The 21,084-nt window shown below is 41.8% G+C and overlaps 1 protein-coding gene across 1 annotated transcript in view; it reads right to left on the minus strand.

Annotated features, from left to right (window-relative positions):
• Positions 1-1,437: 1,437 nt before the first annotated feature.
• LOC308095471 (uncharacterized protein) overlaps positions 1,438-21,084 on the minus strand; it is a gene marked incomplete at its 3' end in the record, with an annotated part of 53,679 nt that continues 34,032 nt past the window's right edge. The window contains exons 3-10 of the mRNA XM_080442529.1: positions 20,476-20,584; positions 14,283-14,501; positions 13,097-13,237; positions 10,850-11,005; positions 9,015-9,181; positions 5,990-6,124; positions 5,500-5,640; positions 1,438-1,722 (exon numbers count right to left, since the gene is read on the minus strand). Of these exons, the coding sequence (XP_080298655.1) occupies positions 1,438-1,722; positions 5,500-5,640; positions 5,990-6,124; positions 9,015-9,181; positions 10,850-11,005; positions 13,097-13,237; positions 14,283-14,501; positions 20,476-20,584 (1,353 nt within the window). The remainder of the gene's footprint in view (positions 1,723-5,499; positions 5,641-5,989; positions 6,125-9,014; positions 9,182-10,849; positions 11,006-13,096; positions 13,238-14,282; positions 14,502-20,475; positions 20,585-21,084) is intronic.

Genomic DNA, 21,084 nt, shown 5'->3' on the forward strand with positions numbered 1-21,084 from the left:
AGGTGGGGAAACAAAAACAAAGCAGCGGCAACCCGAAAACCACAACCGGAAAACCACTTTGTACAATTCTGTAGAGTAGGCATGGTGGCCTAGACCGGATCAAACTGGTCAGTTATTGGAATGAAAACCAGGCTTTGTTTCCACCATGTGGAAAGCCTGGTGACATGAGGTTTAGTATGTCAATATCCCATGATGTCTTCTTTCAGTCTTTCATGGGCATTATTACCTCCTGCTGCCATTGGTCCTCTGTGAGGCTACATAATGTCCACGTTTTCTGATTGGTCCTCTCGTGAGCTCACGTAATGTCCACGTTTTCTGATTGGTCCTCTCGTGAGCACACGCAATGTCCACGTTTTCTGATTGGTCCTCTCGTTAGGTCACGTAATGTCCACGTTTTCTGATTGGTCCTCTCGTGAGCTCACGTAATGTCCACGTTTTCTGATTGGTAATCTGTGAGCTCACATAATGTCCACGTTTTCTAATTGGTCCTCTCGTGACCTCCCGTAATGTCCACGTTTTCTGATTGGTCCTCTGTTAGCTCACATTAAGTCTACGTTTTCTGAGAAAGTCTTCCCTCAACTCCTTCATCTCAAAGTGACTAAATAGTAGGGGCTGACCTAGGGCTGGGCAATTAACTGAAAATATATCAAAACCCACATTTAGAACCAATAAGCGACTTAATCTTGCTCATGTAGGTTAATCGCATAATCGAGAAGCAGTTTTTTTTAAATATATATCGTTGCTGTCGGGCAGAAACTTCTTATCTCCATATTATAACTTTTCTTGTTTTATCGTAAATTAACGTCCTACTTGATCATACTACAGCGTCACACAAATGCATTAAAAGTAGCAGATCTAGTGGCGCGAAGAGATATGTTTCGAGCTGGTAGATCTGCTACTTTTGCAATTTTGAATTTGAATCCTGAAAAGTAACAGTTTTGGGCATATGAGGTTTCTACCCAACAGGGACGTTATATATTTTTAAATTCCTTGTATATCAATGAATCGACATGATTTTTTTAAAATAGATTTATTTATTAAATAATTGACTAAATCGATTAACCACTTAATCCTGTATAGTACTTAGTTGTACTGTAATGGTGGTGTATGAAAATAGCCGATCTACGAGCTCACAACGTGTCACAATGCTGTTGTGAGCTTCTAGATCTGCTATTTTCACTATATATATATATATATATATATATAATCGTTCATTAATCGCAATTGAGGCAAACGTTTGAAAAATAATGGTGAATCTTGATTTGAAGTCATATGGCCCAGCCCTAGGCGGAGCTGGCTGTGGGGGTTGGGAGGGTATAGGGATTATAAGATCTTTGATTGGTTGATTATTGGGAGCATTTAATTCCTGGTTTTCCGTGACTTTAGGCCCCGCCCCGAAGGGTCAACAGAACACCAACCCACCCCGCCCTCCCCCTCTCAGTTGGTTGCCATGACAACGACCGAACCATCCTCTGCTGCCGCCATCATTCCCGTCACTGCCGCCGCAGTCGTCGCTTCCGCCTCCTCACCCTTCTTCTTCTCCTCCGTCGATTGGACGATGTAGCACGTGACGTCACTCGACGTCCGCTCGCCGATGAGTTCCGCGGACGTCTGCTGCGGCTGCCCCGCCCCTCCGGCCGTTGCCACGGTGCCCTCCTCCCTCAGGGGGGACGGGGTTAAAGAGCAGCGCTCGGGCTCCAGCGTTAACGTCACCTCATCCAGCTGTCGAAGAGAAACAGGAAGTCAGAATGAGCAGGATAGAAAGGGGTGCAACAATTCATCAAACGTATGCATCGGTCGGATCGGCGGTTCTCGACAAAGCGCCTTTTCCGACCAACTTGACGCCGGGAACCACACTCCCTAAGGTCCTCAGCGACTCACACGGCAAGTTTGAGGTCGATCGGTCAGACGGTTCTCGAGATATGTGAACGACAGATACACTCACTCACTTGCACGGAGAGATTTCGCATAATTTATAGTTAGATACAGTAGAATACATAAACACCCTGTTCTATGGTTTGACCTACAGCCACGCCGTAAAAAAAAGCCCTCTCTTCAAAAAAACGACCGTAGCAGTATATCCCTCTCTGCTCCAATCAGATCTTCCACATCATTTCTTCCTCCTCTGGTAACTCTAATTGAGTCTTGTGTGGATGAAAAGAAACCCCCTCCACCTCTTCTCTCAGCTCCTGTCCCTATTACTGCCACTTCCAGCTTATCTGATCCTCTGAGATCACAGGAACATCTCCTGAGCACTCTTGCTTGTGACCTTGTACACCACTTGTTCTCGGATGCTTGCAATATCGACAGTCTAGGAAACAGGACACATCCTAATTCTACATTTCACTTGGTCATCATTTGGTATTACGAGCACCTGCTAAATTAATGGTCAAAACAATTTGTACACTTTGTAAAGTCATGGAAATGCATCTCTTCGTATATTCCATGCATCTGAGACCCAAGCAAAAATAATGTAATGCAATTTATGTTAAGTAGACAGATGCCATGGTCATTTGCTGACCTGGCAGAGTTTCTATAGTTTTAATGTACAAATTATTTATTTTTTGATATTATACAGTTTAGACTAATGATAGGTTCTTGGTTTACCTATGACCCTAGATGACTATTTCTATGCATTTGATTACCTCGTGTTTACCTTGCTTACTGTAAAGGCCTTTGCACACAGGGTGCGATTAGTCAATCAGTTTTTACCGCATGCGAAAAGACGCACGAATCAAACGATTGAACGCATCGCATTGCTGCATCGCATCGCCGCACGGGGTGTGCATGAGGTCATTGAGAACCATGTGTTCATTTAAAAAATGATATTGTCCGTTTTTTTCGTGCGGAAAATCGCACCCTGTCTTAAGTGTCGCTCTGGATTAAGAGCGTCTGCTAAATGCCTAAATTGTAATTGTAAAGTTAGATTCTCTTAGATAAGTCTAAAGATGTGTCCAGAGCCAACAGCTGTTGGAACTGTTAACTCAAACTCATCTCAAGTTTTTGTCATTTAGGGTTGTTTTAGTTTATTTTCACCATAACACCACACCACATGGATTAGTGAAGTGCAGGCCCCAAAAGTACAAATCGATTAAGAGAAAAATTCACTATTTATAGAGTTTACTGATATGGATGTTCCATATAGCCCTATCACACCTTTAAAAGGCGATGGACCGCATTGTCTAATTGTTCAACAATAAATATTCAATCAGCCGGTTCGCAGGTAAACACAAGGCATGCTGGAAATGTCTTTATCATTTATTGGTGCTTTTATTGCATTGTCCATGTCAACACTGCAAGCTTCACTCTACCCCAGGGGTCGTCAACGTTTTTCAGCCCAAGGACCCCCTAGCTGAGAGAGAGATGAAGCAGGGACCCCCTCACTACATATTGTATGAAATTGTGTTGCAAATTAAACTTTTTCATAGATTTTATAGATAGCTTCATAGACTTGTTTGACAGCACTGTCATCAGTATTATATTGGATTCATGTTAATGTGTATTTTCAGACATTTAACCACTTAAACCGTCAATACTTAGTAAACTTGACCTTTCACTCTGTACTTAGTCTGCTCTTTTTCCCTCTACACCAAACGTCTTTGCCGGAAATAGCCGATCTCCAAGCTCACAACTCGTATTCTCGTAGATCTGCTATTTTTGTTTAAAGTTCTCCTCAGAGTAGGGATGCTAGGGTTCAAGTGGTTAATGTAAAAACATTATCCTACCACACAAAGATCTGTAGTAACTCGGAGGACCCCTTAGGGGTCCCGGGCCCCCTGTTGAAGACCCGTTCTCTACACAAGCCAATGAGCTCATAAACAATGCTGCCGTTCACAACTTTGTAATCAACAAAACCACTTTGCAATCCACTTGTTTCAGACGTGCTGATCAGACACATGATAACACGCGATTTCCATAAACAACTGTAATTAATCAAACCATGGCTGATTCTTATTTCATGGCTTCATCATAGCCTCTATCGAGCATATCTTACCTGTTAATTCTGCGAACACTCACACTCATATTTTCTCGCACATGCACAGAGTAGGCGTAAACAGCCTATTTTTAATTTTCAAATGTTAAGCACCAGGTGCAGTTGGCGATTAGCCTTGCCTGAACACAGCACTGCGGCTTCACATCAATCAGGCACTTTCACCACAAAACCAGACCTGAAGTAGAAAGAAATGTGTAGCTAAGACACAGTCATTTCTGCACTTGAAGTTGCACTTGAAGTTGTGCTTCCTCTCCAGCAGATGAATGAATAGTGTATGTATTATTATAATACTGTATATATTGCTACAGTATATACACATATTCTAATACAGTACATACTGCTATTACATACTATAATACTGTATACTGCTATTACATACTAATAATAGGTCAGATTTATATAGCACTTTTCTAAGTACCCAAAGTCGCTTTACATAAAAGACGAAGAAGGAAAAAAAACTATAATACTGTATGTGTATACTGCTATTACAAAAAAATATCAAAAGTAGCAGATCTCACACACACACAGTGTATTTGATTGCATACTTTATTAACAGTTGTTGAAGAACGAGAGAGAGAGAGAGAGAGAGAGAGAGAGAGAGAGAGAGAGAGAGAGAGAGAGAGAGAGAGAGAGAGAGAGAGAGAGAGAGAGAGAGACCATTGGTTCTCAAAGTGGGGTCCGGGGACCCCCAGGGGTGTAACTCTGAGAGTGTACAACATTTGTACACTCTCAGAGTTACATTAACATTGATTTAACGATATAAATTCAAAAATAGCAATTACACTTCTTCACAGCATGGGATTCGAACGCGGGCCCTAAAATCAGTAATCGTCAGCTTCCACCACTACACTGTCTGCGCATTTTCAAAAAAGTAGAAACAAGTAAGATAAATACTACACAGCAAATGATGCAAGAAAAAAAAAAAAAGCCAATCTACAAGTAGGTCTACACGACGTGTATAGTAGTATATAATAGTATATTATATTAATTATAATTATAATCACACACACATGCCAGGCAATGTGAGCTTGTAGATCTGCTATTTTTTTATGACTCCCAGGTCAGGACTCAGATCTCATCTGTCTGTCTGTCTGTCTGTCTGTCTGTCTGTCTGTCTGTCTGTCTGTCTGTCTGTCTGTCTGTCTGTCTGTCTGTCTGTCTGTCTGTCTGTCTGTCTGTCTGTCTGTCTGTCTGAAACAAAAAAAAAGTGACTCCAAAGCGCCACCTCGTGGTAGTATTTGGAACTACATTTACTGCACGAGTGAGTGAGGCAAATGAGGAGTGTGATGTCAACATGACAAACGACAAAGTCAATAGGCACCGACTGTACTACCTCAAAATGCGTCACTTCGCGCAGCTTTTCGAGCTTGTGGATCTTCTACTGTTGACAATACTGAGTCTTGTGTCACAGAACTTTGTGTAGCTCAATAATTCTCTGGAACCCCCCCCCCACAGACCCCTGGGGGTCCCCGGGCCGCACTTTGAGAACCCCTGCCGTAGCTCACCCTCGTCTGCTCCTCCTCTTCCTCCTCGGGCTGCTCTGAGGTTCCTTCAGACTCTAGCTCTGGCTCCTCACCCACCGTCTCCACCATCACGCCCCCTACCATGTCGGCCATCAGCCCACCCAGCTGTCCCGCTAGCTCCACCTGGTGGCAGTGGGGGGAAGAAGTTTCTCAGAAGGTGGCATAACCCATTTCTGTTCCAGTTAATTTCCCCATAGCTTTGCTTAGGACGTTCGCGAGATCTGCCGTCATTTGTAGGATTTGTGTACCATTTTGCCTCTAGTGGCTCCAATTGGAATGGTCTATCTTTCTAAATCAACCATCTTTGATTATGTGTTTCGGGTTTCAAACCTGCGTCAGAGCCAATCAAATGAAGCTGTGGGAAGATGAACCGGAACAGGTTAACAGGTAACCTGGGACTACAGTTATGCACAGTCTATTGAAGATGCTGTCTTTGGCTGTATTTATCTGTCTGTGCTTTTCTGCTGTGTACCTGGTGGGCTTCCATCTGGGCGGACCCCCACAGGTCAGCCAGGCGCGGGTGAGTGGGAGGACCCAGGCTGTGGATGGTGCTGTTGGGTGTGGCCTGGAGGGAGTGAGACGCACTGTGGAGCCTGTGTTCCATTGGCTGAGGAGAGGAGGGGAGGGGAGGGGAGGAGAGGAGAGGAGAGGAGAGGAGAGGAGAGGAGAGGAGAGGAGAGGAGAGGAGAGGAGAGGAGAGGAGAGGAGAGGAAAAATAAGTGAAGAAAAGAAAAGAGAAATGGGAGAGGACAGCAGGGTTATTAGAGTTAACTGAAACTAACAAATGAAACGAGAATTGAAAAAAAAGAAAACATTTTAATTAACTGAAATAAATATCCAACTGAAACTCTATTATTGTGTGTTGACAAAACTACTAAAACTAACTAAAATCATAGAGAAAATTTCCTTAGTTTTAGTCTTTGTCAATATTTGTGATGTATAGAGAGAATCGAGATGATTGGAAACGCAGATGGAGGGCTCGTGATATGAAATCTTATCTTCCAATATGTTTTATCTGTGCCAGTTTTAAGCCCTGTTGTGAAAATTGTCAAACATCTAGATCAAGATCTATACAGATCTACAAGCTTGCGGATAACAAAATTGAATAACCCATCACAAAAAAATCATTAAAACTTAAACTGAAATTGAAAACAAAAATCAAAACTATACTATAACCTTGATGGACAGAGGAGAAGAACGAAGAAAGAGGAGTAGAGAGAGGAGGAGAGGAGAGTGCAAACGGATACAGAGCAGTTAGATTAGAAGTGATAAAGCAGAGTCTATCTGCTCCTCAGATCAGCCCACTCTGCTCTCAGACACTCCACCGACACAACCCCTGACATCCATGACTTCCTCTGGTTTCCACAAGTACAGTAAGTCAAGTAAGTAGCCTTTGGGGACCAACGGTCCCCGAGCCACGTGGCCCATAGGGGCAGGGGGTCTTCAACTTGGGGTCCGGGACCCCTAGGGGGTCCTCAGAGCTACTCTTGGGGGTCCGCTAAATGTTTGTGTGATAAGAACTTTTTTTTGAACCCTAGAATTCCTTTTCTGAGGGGAACATCAGCCGAAAATAGCAGATCTACAAGCTCACAACGCCTCGGCTATTTTCGGCAAAGAGGTATAGGTGTAGAGGGAAAAAAGAGCAGACCAAGTATTCCAACCATTGATGCGGCGTGCCAAGCAGAGAGGCATTGGGTACCAGTTTTGATAGTATTTGGTATGACTCAACCAGGGAATTGAACCCCCGACCTCCCAGTCTCAGGGCGGACACTCTAACCACTGAGCTGATTGTTTCCATAACCCTGACTTTAATTAGTTCAGAGAGCTGCAGGGTCGAGAGCTGCAGGGTCAAGAGCACCAACCGAAGCAGAGAAAGTGTGTTTAGACTCATCTGCATAAATCCTCCTCCTCCCTGTGACACACAATCTCCCTCCAGTTTTGTTGCACTCCCTCATGGAGCTACTTGCGGATTATACTACTAGGGTCAGTCCACCATAGGTGGACACGCACTGACCTTTTGCACCTTAATCCCATGTATAACACACTGACTTTTTTTTTTTTTTTTTTTGTGCTCTTTTTTCTCTAAGCACCTTAACGTCCATATGTATATCATGCACAGTATAAGTATAACATGCACAGTATACATACATTGCTGCTATGCTCAGGCACCTTAGTTTTTTATTATCTCAGGTACTTTGTAAATATGTAGATAACTTGTCTGGTCTTCTGTTGCTCTCTTGTTTTGATCTCCTTCCCACTTGCCCCCCACCCCTCTTCTTCTCCCCCCCCCCCCCTCTTCTTTCTATGGAAATTAACGTTGCGATGGGAACGATGTACAAAAACGAATTTCACCCACTTTTCTACCTTGTAAACTGTGATGTATAAAACTGATTCTGATTCTGATTCTGATTCTGAATCTGATGGCATCACTCAAAACCTTATATCTTAAAACCGTGACGTTCCAGGAAATGGAAGTTCCAATGGAAACAGAGTAGTTATTATTTAGTCACATTATTTAGGGTTCGTGTAGAGAGAAAAAAGAGCAGACCAAGTACCGAGCCAAAGGTCACGTTTACAAAGTATTGAGGGTATCGTTAAATGTCTGAAAATACTCATTTAACATGAATCCAATATATAGTGGGGGTCCCTGCTTTATCTCTCTCTCAGCTAAGGGGTCCTTGGCCTGAAAAACGTTGAAGACCACTGAAGTAGGACATAAAATTACACAAAAAAACATAAAATGTTGAAATATGGAGATACTGTACACAGTTTCTGCCCGACAGCAACGCTAGCCAACAGGTGAGTCATACTCACACAAATCCAAGCCGATGTTCACACTAAAGTTGTTAGTCACACTCACAAATTAATCATTTTTATACGGACAGATAGATTACCTGCACTGTGATTAATGGATACAATTATGTGCACCGTCAATTAATTATTGTACAATTAAGCTGTCAACTTCTGCCTGATTTATGACACGCCGCACTATTTGGAGGTTTTGGAAAGTGCTTTTCATTTCCTTTTAGATTACTCACGTTCGCATAATGAATATGACAAGCAGTGAAGGTTTTATTATTTTTTTTGCTTACTTTTTTGCTTACTTCGCTTACTCCACTACATCTCAGAGGCAAATATTGTACTTTTACTCCACTACAATTATTTGAAAACTTTAGTTACTAGTTACTTTATAGATTTTGATTATTAATACAAAACATAAGGGTATTTTAAGAACACTTTGATACCAATACTTTTGAACTTTTACTCAAGTACATTTTTATTTCCGTACTTTTACTTGTTTACAGAGTATTTCTACATTGCAGTATTGATACTTAAGTAAAACATTTGATTACTTTTTCCACCACCGGTTGTGATTTCAGTTGTTTTTATGGCTGCTATCTTGGCCATGTCAGGACTCTCTTGTAAATTTGAGATTTGTGAACTCAATGAGACCTCCTAGTAAAAAATAAAGGTCAAATTAAATAAACTGAACTAACCGTCTGGAACTGCATGAGCTGCTGATACTGTTGTATTTGCTGGAGTTGCTGGAGTTGGTTTTGATGCTGGAGGACCAGCTGTGCAGCCTGGTGCTGCTGGAGGTAGCCCCCCACGGTGCCCTCGAAGCCCTCTCCTCCTGGGGTTCCTCCCGCACCACTGCTACCGCCTGCAAACAGTCACACATAGGGGTGCAACACTTCATCCAACTAATAGGTTCAGTCGATTATTTAAAAAATATTTGCTGCTATTTTCCAAAAAGGTTTGTACTTTTACTTTGGTACAATAAATACATTTTGAGGCCAATACTTTTGTACTTTTTACTCAAGTAAAAGTTTCATTGCAAGCCTTTTACTTGTAACAGGCTGTGTTTCAGTGGCATCCCCAGGATTTACATTTAGGGCAGGAGAGACTTTTCGCCCCCCCCCCCCTCCCCCCTCTGTTACCCCCAAAAAAGAAATTTCAACTAAATCTGCGATCGGAAACCGCCGAAAGTGGCCGTTTTCAAGATGTTTTGGTCATTACCCCCTACCCCCCCTCCTTTTCTTCTCTTGTACATATTTTTCACTCTTCATACCGGTAACCTGTAAGCTGATTGTATGTAGTGTGTATATCTGTCTGTCATATGTCATCATGATTTGTGTGCATGGGGATCTCATCTTAAACAAGCTCAGTGCTTAATGAGTCTTCCAGTTTAGTAGACCTTGTATTGTGAATTTGTACTTCCATGTACTGTTGTTCTCATGTCTTACTAAATAAAGTACATCAATCAATCAATCAAATTATCTCTGGAACGGAAGGTCCAATCTGCTCAGTTCAAAGCTTGTTGGATGCGTGACTTTGAGGACATTAAGCACGCAATGACACCTTTTCGGGTTATTTGTTTTTTTTAGGAGAGGCGAGATCTTAGTTCGGCAGGCGACCGCCAATTTTGACCAAACGTCAACATGTGACGTGGAGGGGGGGGGGGGGGGGGGGCAAAAAAGTAAGAATATGACTTTCGGGGAATATATGATTTATGATTCTGTGCCTATCATAACTCGGACGGCGCTGAGTCGGCTCAAAGTGGACTCGCTTGGCGGTGCCTCCCGTGGCTCAAGTCTGCATGAGACGGCGGGCCTCTGACGTTTTAACCGTTTTTTTTTTACGGATCGTCAAAAACGCTGAGAACTGGAGTACCGAAAAGTCAAAATATGCCTTATTTGCGCCCCCCCCCCCCCCCCCCTTCAGGTTAGCGTTTGGGGAATGAGACAGTGTTGATTTGTTCCACCATTGGATAGGCAGCAGTTTCCAGCCTCATCAGTAGTGTTGATTTTGACAGCGAATTTTGATTTAGTTTTAGTCATAGTCTTTTGAATAAAATTCCATTTAGTTTTAGTCATATTTTAGTCATCTGAAAAGTTTTTGTCTACTTTTAGTTGACTAAATATCATAAGATTTTAGTCTACTAAATCTACAGCTGATTTAGTTGACTAAAATGTATTGTGGCGTTCCTTGGTGGCGTCTTAATGCCTGATTTTACACTTGGTTGCATGCTGAAAATAGCCAATCTACAAGCTCACAACGTGTCGCGCTGAGCTTGTAGATCTGCTATTTTCAACACCCGAGCGCAACCAAACATAAAATGACATGTATCTTAGTTCTACTGGATCTCTTCTACACTAGTCCCTCCCTAACATTTTAGTCTAGTTTTTATTTGTTGACAACATCGTCAGTATATTTAGTCATAGTTTTGGTCATCATAGCTTAGTTTTTATTTAGTTTTCGTCGGTGAAAAAAGGTTTGTCGACGAACATTTTTCGCCATAGTTGTAGTCGACGAAATCAACACTGCTCACCAGTGGCCATGATGTATGACCCAGCGGCGGGCGAGGCCATGCCAGAGGGTTGGCTGGTGATGGGGTCCCAGGCGTCAGACGACGACAGGCAGTACAGACCCTGGGAGACGTAGGTGTGGGGCCACACGTCTGCAGAGGACTGGTGCAGCATCTGGTCTGAATAGACAGAGATATAGATAGACCTTTATTGCAGGAGTTCTCAAACTTTTTCCTGCCATGGGCTACAACCCCCAAATTGATATATATTTGGCCGCGGACCCCCCATCTGAAAATGTTTTGTGCCAGGGACCCCCAGAAGAGAAGAGTTGTGTTAACTTTGTGTTGTGTTAGATTTTAATTTTTTTTTCAAAAATAGCAGAATAAAAACTAAATAAAAACTAAGCAATGATGACAAAAAACTATGACTAAATATATTGGCAAATAAAAACTAGATGAAGATGTTAGGGAGGGACTCGTGGAGAAGAGACCCAGGAGTTCATTCAAAGGTAAGCACACAAAGCTATAAGTTATTTACTTAATTTATCGGGTAAGCTGGTTGCATTTATGCTAAACTTGAAATACAATGCAAGCTAAAGACACCACCTGTACTGATTAGAGAATTGACCCACAGTTGCTTATCTTGGTTCGTAAATTGACTGACATGCTGAATGAGTGCAAAGTTTCACCGTCCTCGAATTGAAACTGATACTACAAAATAAGTAAATAAGCACTAAAAAGAAGAATGCACGTTTGAGAATCATTTAAAACAGAACTTCAGAACGCAAGTGTTATTATATTATTGGCCCATTAAAAACTAGAAGAAAACGTCCTTTTGCACACCTACGGAGACGGACAGGTGTGTCGGATTAATGAACTTGAAGAGGCATTCATCATTGCCAGATGAAGGTCTGACTCAGAGTGACTGAAATATTGTTTCCCTATTAATAAATTTTTGTAAGTGAAGACGGTGTGCGGAACTCCCTTTTTTTGGAGCTTGGAGAGCTCATTTCTGGCCACTGAACTAACACAGTGCTGAACTATCCAGTGTTGTAATGACATAACCTTACATATCATTGGTAGAGGTCTCTGCTGAGTGCAATCTTTCTAGTTGTATACGTCAGGCGTTTTCAAACTTTTTCATCTGAGACCCAAATTGATAATTTGGTGTAAAGGAATCTTTACAAAAGTACACAATGAATTGATAACATAAGCCCTGTACCTACAGGCTCACAACGGGTCGCATTGCAATGTGTTGTGAGCTTGTAGATCTGCTATACAGAATGTTGTATGTAAATGGATACAGATACCGTACATGTCTTCACACTCGTGTGTGTGTGTGTGTGTGTGTGTGTGTGTGTGTGTGTGTGTGTGTGTGTGTGTGCAGTTCCCATATGTCGCGGTTAATGAGAGTCCTTGCATTAACCTACAGGATCCCTCAGGGGGTTTGAACACGTTTGTGCTTTGCTCAACACCAGCCAGAGCAGAGAAAACATGGCAGTCTGCTGAACTGCACAACACAGCTGAGTCTAATCACTATCAAAACACAACATGCAGTCTGCTGAACTGCACAACACAGCTGAGTAATCAAAAGTTAAAGGGCATGTCTTTAAAATAACTGTGCTTTTTTTCCCGTTTATGTCAAAAGGTTAAAGCTCTATGTTCTGAGAGTAACAATTGCTATAGAGTTACAGAGGTCTCCCTCTCTCTCCAGCTCTTTTAATAAACAGAACATGTATTTTCAGGTGGGTCGCCGATTTCAGCCAATCAATACATTGTATTTATAATTCATTTTAAAAACTAGGTAAACTCAGAGCTTAGAAAAAAAGGAACCAAGAAGAAAATCAGGAGAGAGTACCCATTTAACAGTTCCAGTTGCAATTTTGTCTACTCATTTCTTTGTGTCATCACTTTCAATTTCACTGGTTTAATCTGTATGCCGTGTGAGTTTGATGAAATTGGAATGCCGACCTGAAAATGCCTTTTCTGTTTACTAAAGAGCTGCAGAGACAAATAACACTCATGGTTTAACATTGTCCAAAAGTCCAAAACTGTTACTTTTCAGGATTCAAATTCTAAAATAGCAAAAGTATTGACAAGCAGATCTGCTTTTGATCCTCTTGCGTGACGCTGAGGTAGGATCAATAGGATCGATAATTTACGAAAAAAAAACACAAAAAGTTAAAATATGGAGATTAGAGGTTTCTGCCCGACAGCAACGACAGACGACAGTACAGTACAGCGGCCATGTTTGTAGTCCAGTATTAGTACCTCTGCTGGTGATGCTCTCCTGGTTGACCTCACTGAGGTGCGCCACGCTGCCCTGGTTGGACCCCGCCCCCATGCTGTCCCCATCCAGGGAGTTCCAGCCAAACAGGGTGGCCTCCGAGATGGCAAACTGCTGCATGATGCCTGCCAGGATGCACAGAAAGAGTACTGTAGTGAAGTTGTACAGTAATCTGGGGACCCATTCGTTTAATTATAACCCATTCAATCCCGGAACCCATCTCTGTCATTTTCAGATTTCTTTGGCTGTTCAAAAATAGCAGATCTACAAGTTTGAGCTTGACCTCACTTTGAGAACCACTACAATATACTGTATGTACTGTAGGATCCCAACCGTAGTAGTAATACAGTAGAGCTACAAGTAGTAGGAATGGTGTACAGTAAGTATTAAAGGCTGTGGTAGTAGTTTGTCTGTATCCTTTATTTAACCATGTCACATTGAGATTTCAAGTGGTTCCCTGGTTCACACTCGCTCACACAGCTAAAAGCTTGGGCAACAGATAAGGGACAATTTATGATATTTAAATACTAGTCCACATCTAAACAACAATATCAGTTTATATTTTTTTTATATCATTATATGGAAATTCATATGGAAATTCATACTTCAAATGAGAAGTTTCGAAAAGGTGATTCCACAGCAGAATGGAACTGCAGGAACTGTGGAGGAATCTGCTACATTTACACTGTATTGCAAGGACTTAGTACAATATTGGTCTATAAATGAACATTGTAAATGTCTAGCATCCAAAACCAGATATATTTGCAATGCTATGGAAGCCTCTCTCTACTGTAAAAGGTTAAATTAAACGTATATTGATGATATACGGTAAGTATCCTTGAATTTGTTTATAGGGAGTTTGGGTGTGTTTACCAGGTTGGACTTCCTCTACTCCTGACATCACAAAACTGCTCAACTGAATGCTGGCAGCTGGGCATGTTAGGTTGCTCTCCTGTCTTTTCTTTATTATTTTAACCAAACAACAACGTTTCGCCCATGCAGGGCTTTATCAAGCTGGGCAGAATCAAACAACCTTTCCCAACATTTATAAAACATAACATTTTATTGTTCATAATGAGAATGCCAAATTATAACATAAGTCAACAATATCAATTCGGGGGTCCTTGAAACATGACACAGTTTGAGAACCATTAGATGATCATCCTATACCTGCAGCAAAGCGAGCCTGCTTCTCGCCATCACTGAGGTCACTGTAGATGTCGTTCTCCAGCCTGCGCTCCTTCTCCCGCTGCAGGTTGGTACGGCAGGGTACCCCCTCGGGACCCGTGGTTGGCGTGTTCCAGCTCTGCCATTCTATCATGTGTGCCACTTTGCCCTGTGCCATGGCTGTGGGCTTGGTCACCTTGTCCTTCATGGAACGGCTCACACCTGGACAGGTATGGTAAAAACACACACACACACGCACAGACACGCACACACACACACACACAGTGTCAAAGCTAGGGTCGTTATTTTTCTTTTGTTGGCCATGCCTCCTCTTGAGGCACATGAGGGAAAATGGAATGATTTGAGTAAAAATGTTTGTATGGTTACACTGTACAATCCTGAATGTTAATTATTTAGGACACAAATGTATAAATGAAATGGGTCCATTTTTATAAAAAACTAAAAATTTACCCTCTCAGAGTTAAATTAAGATTCAGGATTTTACTGTGTATATGTGTGTGATTTGTGGTATAGCATGATGAAAACGTCACAGAATTGATGACTGAGAATGTTTATGGAGGGTGTGATGATGGTCTAACATGCATTGTATTGATACTCTGGTGTTGTGAATGAATATGAGGTAAATGATTACCACCACATAATGCTCACCCACCACTGAACCTGTGTTACTAGAGTAACAGAGTTAAGGCAGAATAATAACAGCAATAGTAGTAGTAGTAGTATTCATGCTGAAAAGTAACTAAGTACATTTACTCAAGTACTGTACTTTTGTTTAGGTATTTTTACTTTACTTGTGTATTTCCATTTTTTCAATACTTTATACTTCTACTCCACAACAGGCAAGTACTATACTCCACTACATTTCTTTGACAGCTTTGGTTTGTTAGTTACAAAACCCTTTCTAATACTTAGGCTATTCAAAAATAGCAAAAATAGCAGGCTCACAATGTGACACGTTGTGAGCTTGTAGGCTATTTTCTAAAAAGTTTGACAAACTTTGAAACTTTATTATATCATATTTTGATGCCTATACTTTTGTGCAAGTAAAACTTTGAACATAGGCCTTTGACCTGTAACAAAGTATTTTTATATTGTGGTATTCTTACTTTCACTTAAAAATCATAATAATAATAAAAAGAAGAAAACTTCCACCACTGATGACCAGATGTTTACTATTGCGTGAGTTTCCTCTAGAGGGTGGTAAAGAGCAGCGGGTGCAGCAGCCTAGTGCGTTGTTTAAGCATGTAGAAACTGTGGGGCTTTGGGAAGCTGTTACATCTGATTGTAGCTTTAGGCGTGACAGCGTGGCTTAGCGGATGTAATAACCCTCCTGTAATTAAAGGTCCCAGGTTCAATCCCCATCGCTGACACGTATCCTGTTGAAGTGTCCTTGAGAAAAAGACACTGAGACCCCTGCATGCTCACTCATAAATTCCTCTGGTTAGGAGGTGTTGTAGCCTGGTAAACCATGATGCCGGTTGCATGAATTCACATTATCATGTGTCAGACCAGTCTGACCCCAAGCGCTCAGGGCCCATGTGATTGACAGACGCAGATTGATTGGCTCTTCCACTTTTTGGTTTCTGCAAAAAACGCCCGCCCAGCGCTTGGGGTCAGACCGCTCTGCAGAAGACACATGATAATGTGAATTCACGTGACCGGGATGGTTTGCCAGGCTAGGAGCGTTGACGTAAAATATGAACTCAAGGCAAAGTTGGCCTCTATAGACAAGCAGATCCCAACCTTCTTATATAAGACAGATAGGGCTGAAGTGGTTAATTTATGTTTTATAATAATAATCCAAAACTACAAAGTAAGTAGTAAAAAGTAAAACGTTTTGAAAGTTTTCACATAATGGTAGTGGAATGAAAAGTACAATATTTGCCTCTGAGATGTAGTGGAGTAGAAGTATAAAAATGACAGAAAAATGGAAATACTCAAAGAAAAGTGAAAGGACCTAAAAATGTTACTTATTAAGTACATTACATGAGTAAAATGTACTTAGTTACTTCCCCCCCCGCTGGTCACAGGGAGGTGACGACAGCACAAAACTGCCGACAAATCCACATTAATCATTAGATCCATTACTCACGGGACGGACAGACCGAGGAAACACGACTCATCAGTAATTAGAAACATGTTCGTAGAGTACTGGGACACCGATCTACACTATAAAGCTGTTCATTTAACTCTGACAAATGGAACCAAATGGAACCTTAAAGGAGTAGTTCACCCAAAAAAGTACTTATTTTCTATCAATTAAACACCCCACAAAGCCTTGAATTCATGGAGATGTTTTTGTTTTTGTCGCATTCCTGAGTCAATAATTTGATGACGGATATTTGAGACTCAATAGGGTCTATGCACAGCAGCCATATTGGAAGAAATTTGCAGCTCTTCCTTACTTCCTTCACAGGTGTTACCAATGATACTAACGAAGGCTCTGTTCCATTTCGTGTAGCACAGTGGTTCTCAAACTTTTTAATTTCAAGGACCCCCGTCCCCCGTAACTTTACACACCCATAAGGGGCCATTTGGAACCCCCTGAAGGAACCATGAGGGGTCCCTGGACCCCAATGTGAGACCCACTCGTGTAGCAGAGTGTTTCCAGTGAGCCAACATGCACAATATCAGCACCCTGACTATGTTTAACCAGAATGGAACAGAGCCTTCATTAGTGTCATTGGTAACACCTGTGAAGGAAGTAAGAAGAGGCCCAATTTCTTCTGCTGTGCATAGAGCCTATTGAGTCTCCTATTCACCTGTTTCCTAGGCTGTGTGTTTTCCACTTCCTGTCGATTTCATTGGATATCATTGGTCATCTGACCAGTTTCATTGGATTTCATTGGATCAAATCGACAGGAAGTGGAAAACACAGCCTAGGAAACAGGTGAATACTGACCAGCCACACGGTCATCCAGAGTGGACAAATGGAACCAAATGGAACCGTAAGGGTACATTTGGTTCCATTTACCTGCTCTACAGACCTGTAAGGGTCCATTTGCACTCCCTGGTGGTCCCTGGGCCTGACATTGACTAAGAGTGCAAGTAAATCAAATGGGTAAGTACAGCAGTAGTAAGAACGTACTGACTACAGGGTTAGAACATTGCTCCCACAGCGTGGGGACCACATGGGCTGCGGTACAAATAGTAGGAGAAGAAAAAGGTCTCCCTGCGGACGACATCAAACCTTGTTAGAAAAACAACCAATCCCCGTGGACCTTACTGGGGGACCAATCCCCATGGACCATACTGGAGGACCAATCCCCATGGACCACGCTGAAAAACAACCAATCCCCATGGGCCTTACTGGAGGAGTAGAGGGAAATGAGAGCGCTGAGGATGGGCGATGAGGAAGCTGTTTGGGGTCTTAACGTTTGATTATATCAACAGAATACAATATATATATTATTACAGTATATGTATCATACTGTGTATCATACCGTTTATATAAATTAAATACAATTAAATAACAATAACGCAGTGCAATATTTAAAAAATAAACAACATTTTCAGAATATTCTTGGAAAATAGCAGATACTAGTCTGAAGCACTTCACAGACAAGCACAAAGCAACGCTAAACTTTGAAGCAGAATAAAGCTGCTGCACGACGACACACACAACGCTGCACTGTGACACACACACACACACACACACTGCAGGGAGCGAAGCCAACACACATTCTGTAGTCAACACATTTCATAAAACCATCTAGGGCTGCAACAATCCATTTAATCGATTATAAAACATTATAATTGATAATATGATAATTTATAAAATAATTGATAAATAATCTATTCATATTTTAGGCATGTCATTATAGGCAAAACATGTAAAATACTTTTCACAAAATATTCAAAAAGAGTGAAAATAGGTAGAGCTGCTATTTTCAAACCGTTTTCAAAAAAGTAATTGATGGCACAATTGCAAATTTTCTTTCCGATAATTGCAGCCCTAAAACCATCACTGGCTCAGAAATACGGAAGGCAACAACCAACACTACCACATTCACCTTACAGAACCACACACTGCGTCTCCCAACACGCCGGTGGACATGCATCCAGTTAAACGTACTGTCTCTCAAAGTCAAAACAAGGTTTCCGATTGTTTTTTCCCTGTCAATGGCTATGAGCGGAATGTGCTCACCATTGACGACTTGTCATTGATATTAAAAATGGAGGAGAGAGGGCAAACTAATGAAGTGATATAGGAAAAAGGGACAGGGGGAGGGGAACCCACAGGGGGCGGCCATGTTGACTCCGAGCTCCTCCTCCTCCTTCTCATGATGGGTGAAGTTGTCCATAGAAACATATGGTAGATGTGACAGGAGGAGATGGCTTTCCAAATCCCCCCCAGCAATGGCTAATGTCAAAAGGATAATTTCTGTTATTTCATTTTGTTTTGTTTGTTTGGTTTTTTTCCCATGATGATAACCAGATGGCGGTTTGGCCCGAGAGCAGAGTATAAGTCTTGACACAGACCCAAGTGAAAACACAAATCTAGTCATTTGTTCCCTGGTAATACCCAGACAAAAAGCCACAAATGTTTTGGCCAGCATTAATGCTTAATGAATGGTAGGACAAAGATCTGTTCAAATTATGGCCACAGTATTTAATTATATTATGAGTGTCATACACAGTCAAATTCTCAGTTAATTTATCCATCTGTAATAAAGAAATAATAAGAATTCCGGTGACCCACCTGGTGAAGAAGTGTTGGGCATGTACTACTGAAGAGAGTAGCTTATCGTCTCTGTCGGTTACTAAGTCAAGAGGCTTTAAAGGGATAGTTCACCCCCAAAATGACTTTTTTCACTCCAGTCACTCCATGGAGACTTGAATTCATGGATATATTTTTTCTTTTGTCGCATTCCTAAGCCAATAATTTGATGACGGACAGCGGTTCCGGTAGGAGACACAAAGAGCCTCCTTTTCGTCTCTTACCGGAACCGCTGCCCGATCCGCTGGTCATCAAATTATTGGCTTGGGAATGCAACAAAAACTAAAAATATCCATTAATTCAAGTCTCCACGGGGCGACTAATCGATAGAATTTTTTTTTCTTTTGGGTGAACTATCCCTTTAAGTGGTTACAACCTGTATTATAGTATGTATACAGTATATGTATGTATATATGAGGCTGTTTAAACTTGTAAGATCTGTGTCATTGACTGATTTTCCCAAAACATAAGGAAAAAAGTGTATCCCTTATCAGTTCAACAAGGGACACGTCTTTTAGTTTCCATTTACAAATAAGGGACCATTCTTTATTTCAAAGGTACTTTTGGCAACCCTATATGACTGTCTCGTGCCAAAGAACCGACGGAACCAAACCATCACCAAGAGACCAAAACAAAACAGGAATTATTATCCTGTTTGCCTGTGGACAACGGTGACCCATATGACCCCGTCACGGAGCATGTGGAGGAGACAACATGGGGGCTTGTATGTGTTTTTTTTGCTTTTTGTTCAACGCATTCTCACCATCTCAAGATGGAAACGGGTGACTTCTTGTGACGGATTTGACCAAACGTTAAAGGTTTCATGACATTCTGGTTTTACAAAACATTGAAGTCTTTATCATGGTCCTTCAAACGTGTAATAAAACTGAAAAATCCACTCCAGTGAGCCATGGCAGGTTTTTTTCTCTCCGTGTTCTGAGGCCTTTTCAGCTGCAATGAAAAAAAAACCTATTTGACTGCGGGTGTCGCTGCTGAGGGATTTTGCCTGTCAATCATCGCCTCTGCTCTTCCCCCCCAAAGGAGAAGGATAAGGGAGGGGAGGGGCGGGGAAGAGTGGGGGACATCTGTGACATCACAGTCCACGGGCCAATCACAGCACTTTTCTGAGACTAATTATTCCAAAAACCACAGTAAATCTACTGAGTATTAAAAGTTTTTTTGGGGTGTAATAGAGGTCAGAAAACCCCCCCCAAAAAAATTTATGTCATGAAACCTTTGGGTTTGAGAACAGCACTTCCGCATTCCTGGAGTGCGGAAAGTGCCCGGGACGGCACCGTTTGACCGGAAGGGTAAACCCCCCACCTTCCAGTCAAACGTTTGACGTTTGGTCACATTTTTCCCACAAGAAATCACGATATAGGCCACTTGGGAAGTGAGAGTGTGTCGTTTTGTTTGTTTTTTACCGGCTCTACTGCAGCAGCAACAGACACACACCTGACACACCTGACAGAGAGGACTTAGCCAGCGCTCCGATGCCGTAGGCCTGGTTGGCCTGGTTCTTCTTCAGCCGCGGCAGCATGGACGTGGTGTCCTCCACGGAGAGCTGGGGGAGGGAGGGAGAGGTCAGGGTGTGAGTAGTTAGGCCTATCACAATTATTATAGAATCGCCTGATCGCAAATTATTTGAGATAATCGCAGTTGTATTTGTTTTGCATTATCATCAGAATCGCTTTCATTCGTCTGTACGAATTAATCTGTTGGAAAAACAGAGAAAATAATAACCGTTCTGCAAGCTCACAATGCGCCACGTCGTGCTTGGAAACACATGCGCATGGGAACACGTGCATGATAATAACCCAACCCAACCAAATTCAAACGACTGGTTAATCGTGCAATGATGTTTAGCCAATTTGACTCAGTTATTGACTGAATTATTCAAGTTTGGTTTTAACCACTTAAACCCTATATGGTTGACCGGAGTCTCTCAGGGCTCCATACTAGTGTATTTTCAGTTTTCTCAGTTATTGTGGGGAAAGCATTCGCTGAAATGAAATGAAAATAGCCGATCGACAAGTTGTGAGCTTATTGATCAGCTGTTTTCTG

Source organism: Gymnoscopelus braueri (assembly GCF_963280865.1).
Source record: "Gymnoscopelus braueri genome assembly, chromosome: 11".
Taxonomy (NCBI): domain Eukaryota; kingdom Metazoa; phylum Chordata; class Actinopteri; order Myctophiformes; family Myctophidae; genus Gymnoscopelus; species Gymnoscopelus braueri.